Source organism: Anneissia japonica, unplaced genomic scaffold (genome assembly GCF_011630105.1).
Source record: "Anneissia japonica isolate Jap-2015-1 unplaced genomic scaffold, ASM1163010v1 scaffold4446_len648930_cov198, whole genome shotgun sequence".
In the NCBI taxonomy this organism is placed as follows: Eukaryota; Metazoa; Echinodermata; class Crinoidea; order Comatulida; family Comatulidae; genus Anneissia; species Anneissia japonica.
In genome coordinates, this window is record NW_022683639.1 from 498981 (window position 1) to 502834 (window position 3854).

A 3854-nucleotide genomic window follows, 5' to 3' on the forward strand; every position below is an offset into this window, starting at 1 on the left:
GTTACCCCGGTGTACTGGTCCATTAAGTCCCCTGTTGTTAAATGGATATGCCACGTAGGACAGTGATTAAGTTCACTTATTGGCATATCCTTGGCCCTCGTGCCTAAAGAAATGAAATGAAATGAAATACACACGTCCACACGCAGCTAGAAAACCACGTACATTTCGGATCGATCGTAAATACAAGATACAAGATATATTTATTGTAACTTATAATATGATACATGCACAAGTAATAAATACTATATGGCCATCGTACACAATACAATAGAATACAATTGCAACCGGATTCAATGTTACAGTAAGTTAAGTTAAGAACACTACATACTAAAATAAATAATTTTTATCTTTTAAATTCATTGTTATAAAAAAAGACCGAGTGGTTGAAAAAAGAATTTCTGGATCTGCAAACGAGCTGTTATTAAGTGGACGGAGTCTGCCAGATGTGTGAGCGATGTATACGTATTGGATGTGATACAGCTTTCATTATTTTATCAAGTTTATGTGGATTTTTTAAAATTTTATTTATTGAGTGCTATTAACATCACGACAATTACAAGCACAATACAAACAAAAACTATTCATGCAAATCATATAGTGAACAGCTGAGAGGTCAATTCATTAATGTTTAATTTGCAAATGCATTTTTAAGGTTGAAGACATGACAAGGGGCAAATCGTTCCATAATTTTGGTCAAAAGTTTGAAATATTGTTATCACCAATGGTCGTATAAGTTGGTAGAATATGACGGAACATCGCTGGGGCATCTGAGACCAGTCGGGCTCATAAAAACCATTTAAGATACGAAGGTGCGCTATTACTTAAACAAGTAGACAAAAACAATAGTCCTAAAAACAATACGCTTCTCAGCAGAAAGACTTTCAAACTACATTTCAATACAGTGCATTTTATAACGTTTAGATATTTGCCATGAAAAAAATGTATCACCAAAAATAAATAATAATTATTATGCCTGTGGTTAATTTTTAATGTTCAGTGCCCACCATGTATGTTCTGCGATGTCAGTAATCGGTGACGGTTTGTATTCATTCGGCGTTCCACAATAATACAAACGAGAGGGCGCCATCTGATTCATGATTACGAAACAAACGAAAGTCGACGTCAGTGTACGTAACTTCGTATCTTAAATTATGGCATTGACAAGCAAATTTGGCTTAGGCCTAGGACGAATTTTGCCTCGTAGGTTTGATAGTATTGCAGTTAATGTAAGTTTTATTATAATTGTTATTATGATTTAGTTCTGAGGTTAAGTTTAGATTCGTTAAAATGCGGCATTGCTAGGGCCTAAAACTTAATACTGCTGGTGATGATAGAGTGCGGCTTGCGGTGAGTCGTTTTGCGATTCTTGCTGGCCTAGCTAGCCTAGGCGACTTTTTTTAGGCCTAGTAGTACTGCAGTCATGAATGATTAGTTTTTTGTTGATTATTAAGAATTTTTCTTGGTCATATTGCCTATTGCTACTGTTATAAAAAATTGATGAGGGAGGGCGGGTTTTCTTTTTTTTAGTCGGAGCAATAGAATATTGCTTTTTTTTAATCGATATTGTCGATAAGAAGTTTTTATTTGGCAAGAATATTGTAAATATTGACATTGTATAAAAACTTTGGAAACAAAAGGGACGGATGTAACTACTGTAAATAATTATTGGAGTACGCTCTCTTATTCTCAGTGGCGGCGCTATGTAGGAATTTAGCCTTAGGCCAGCTTAAAATTCATTGATTGTCCCATGTCCACACTTGATATGTGGCCCCGAGCCGACATAATTATTAAGTGTGATTGGGCTCAATGTTGAGAGGCTGATCAGGAAAAAAGGGGCTTGTTTCCTTCATCGTAGAACTAAGAATTTTGTTTAGAAATCATGATGTGTTAAAATATTTTGAAGATATAATCATGTAAATAAAGTACATTGAGTGCCTTTTTTACTAAAAATATATTCACTGACTAAAGTTCTTCAAATACAATTTTGAGAATGAAATCAATACTTTTTAATCAGACATGTTTCTTAAATTTTATTTTTTTCTCTCTGTAGGCTATAAGAACAGCTCAAACATCTACTGCAGAACAACATAAAAAAGAAGAAAAGATCAAACAGTTTTCTATTTACAGATGGGTAAGTTTGATTTGGGCAGATTAGTTAAAATCCACTATCAGTATCATTGTACAATTTTACAGTATAATGTTACATAAATGTATCCAATTCAGACTAATCCTACACAATATGTTTTACAGATGCTAATTCACCATGATCCAGTATTTTTACGCAAAATTAATGCTGTATTCTTTTTCATGATTGTTTTGTTTAGTCAAGAAAATAATACGTAATTAAGTATTTGGTTTTAAGTTGGCACTTACTAATGTATGCCAATAGATACATTATACCTACCAGTCTTAATATGCATTTTCAATTGACTAGCAGTTGCAGAGTCATGCTTCAGTGCACCCAGCTAGTGAGAATTGTGGTGAATCCACAGAATTGTAGTCCAATTAGTGTTAATTAATTTTATTTTTGATACAATTCAGCTCACAATATATACAAACAACAGTATAAATCCTTTGCTTTAATTCTTCTGAGTTCTTATGAAAATACTCATGTTTCTATGTCTTTCTTATGTTGTGTTTTTTGTACAGGACCCTGACAAGCCTGGCGATAAACCTCGAATGCAAGTTTACGATGTTGATCTGAATTCGTAAGTTACTTCCAATTAAATTTGAATGAGTATTTTTATTATTTAAATTATTATAAAGAGAATTAGATACACTTGATTTTATTGTTATTGGTTTTTAATACAAAGAGTTTATTGCTAGACATGATCTAAATATTTTACACATGTGCTTATCTTATTATGTTGGAATGACAATGATAATAGATGATGAATATAACGATACAAATGAATAATGATACTGTTAAGTATTGATTACTGTATCATTTGTGGCAAAGACAAGCTAAACCAGGCACTTGTCGCAAAAGTTGATTTTTATTAATACAGAGTTAAACAGTAAAATGAGAGCTAAAAAAATGGTAAAAGAATCATTTAAACATTTTGTTATGAAGTTGTACTGTAGGAGTTTAAACATACAGCTGTTTCAAAAACATTATTTGAGAAATCAGCCTTCGAAGTTTTCGATTTTGGGCTTTTCTTAGGCAGAAAGCATCACAACATTGTTTAAATTTGTTGTTTTAGCAATGAAAATAAAGGAAAATAACAGTATAGCATGATGTATAGGTTAGTTTAGCGCAATAAAATAGCTTTCCAAAATGTTGACCTTCGAGCCTGTTTTGGCCATTATCTCCAAAACAGGATTTCCGTGTAATTTCATGTAACTGGCAAATTTCATGCCAAGCAAGATAAATATAATAGAAATACAAATGTTCTATTGAGTTATTTTTTTTGTGTCTCATAAGTGTTTATAATCTTGTTTATTTTTTTTCGATTTCAGATGTGGTCCAATGGTACTTGATGCCCTGATTAAGATCAAGAATGAAATTGACCCAACTCTGACCTTCCGTCGTTCGTGTCGTGAGGGTATATGTGGGTCTTGTGCCATGAATATAGGCGGAGTGAACACCCTAGCTTGTATCTGGTATGTTAGCAAATTAAGATAATGTTGGTAAATAATTGTAAGGAATACAATAAGTGATATTCTCTCAAAATTTTTGAGGTGACCTCTGGCCTTCTACAGTAGGCAAGATGCTCACCATTAATCAATTAATTTAATCAATTAGTGAATCAAAGGTAACATTTATTTCTCTTTCCTGATTATACAACATCATTTTTTGGTTTTTAATTAAGAGGAGCCAATCTCAAAAAGCAAAACATGTGAAGGGAGAAAAT

General features: G+C 32.7%; 1 protein-coding gene across 1 annotated transcript in view; it reads left to right on the forward strand.

The window, feature by feature from the left end:
- Positions 1-1086: 1086 nt before the first annotated feature.
- LOC117100585 (succinate dehydrogenase [ubiquinone] iron-sulfur subunit, mitochondrial-like) overlaps positions 1087-3854 on the forward strand; it is a 5118-nt gene continuing 2350 nt past the window's right edge. The window contains exons 1-4 of the mRNA XM_033240364.1: positions 1087-1226; positions 2051-2131; positions 2650-2708; positions 3460-3603. Of these exons, the coding sequence (XP_033096255.1) occupies positions 1152-1226; positions 2051-2131; positions 2650-2708; positions 3460-3603 (359 nt within the window). The 5' untranslated portion in view covers positions 1087-1151. The remainder of the gene's footprint in view (positions 1227-2050; positions 2132-2649; positions 2709-3459; positions 3604-3854) is intronic.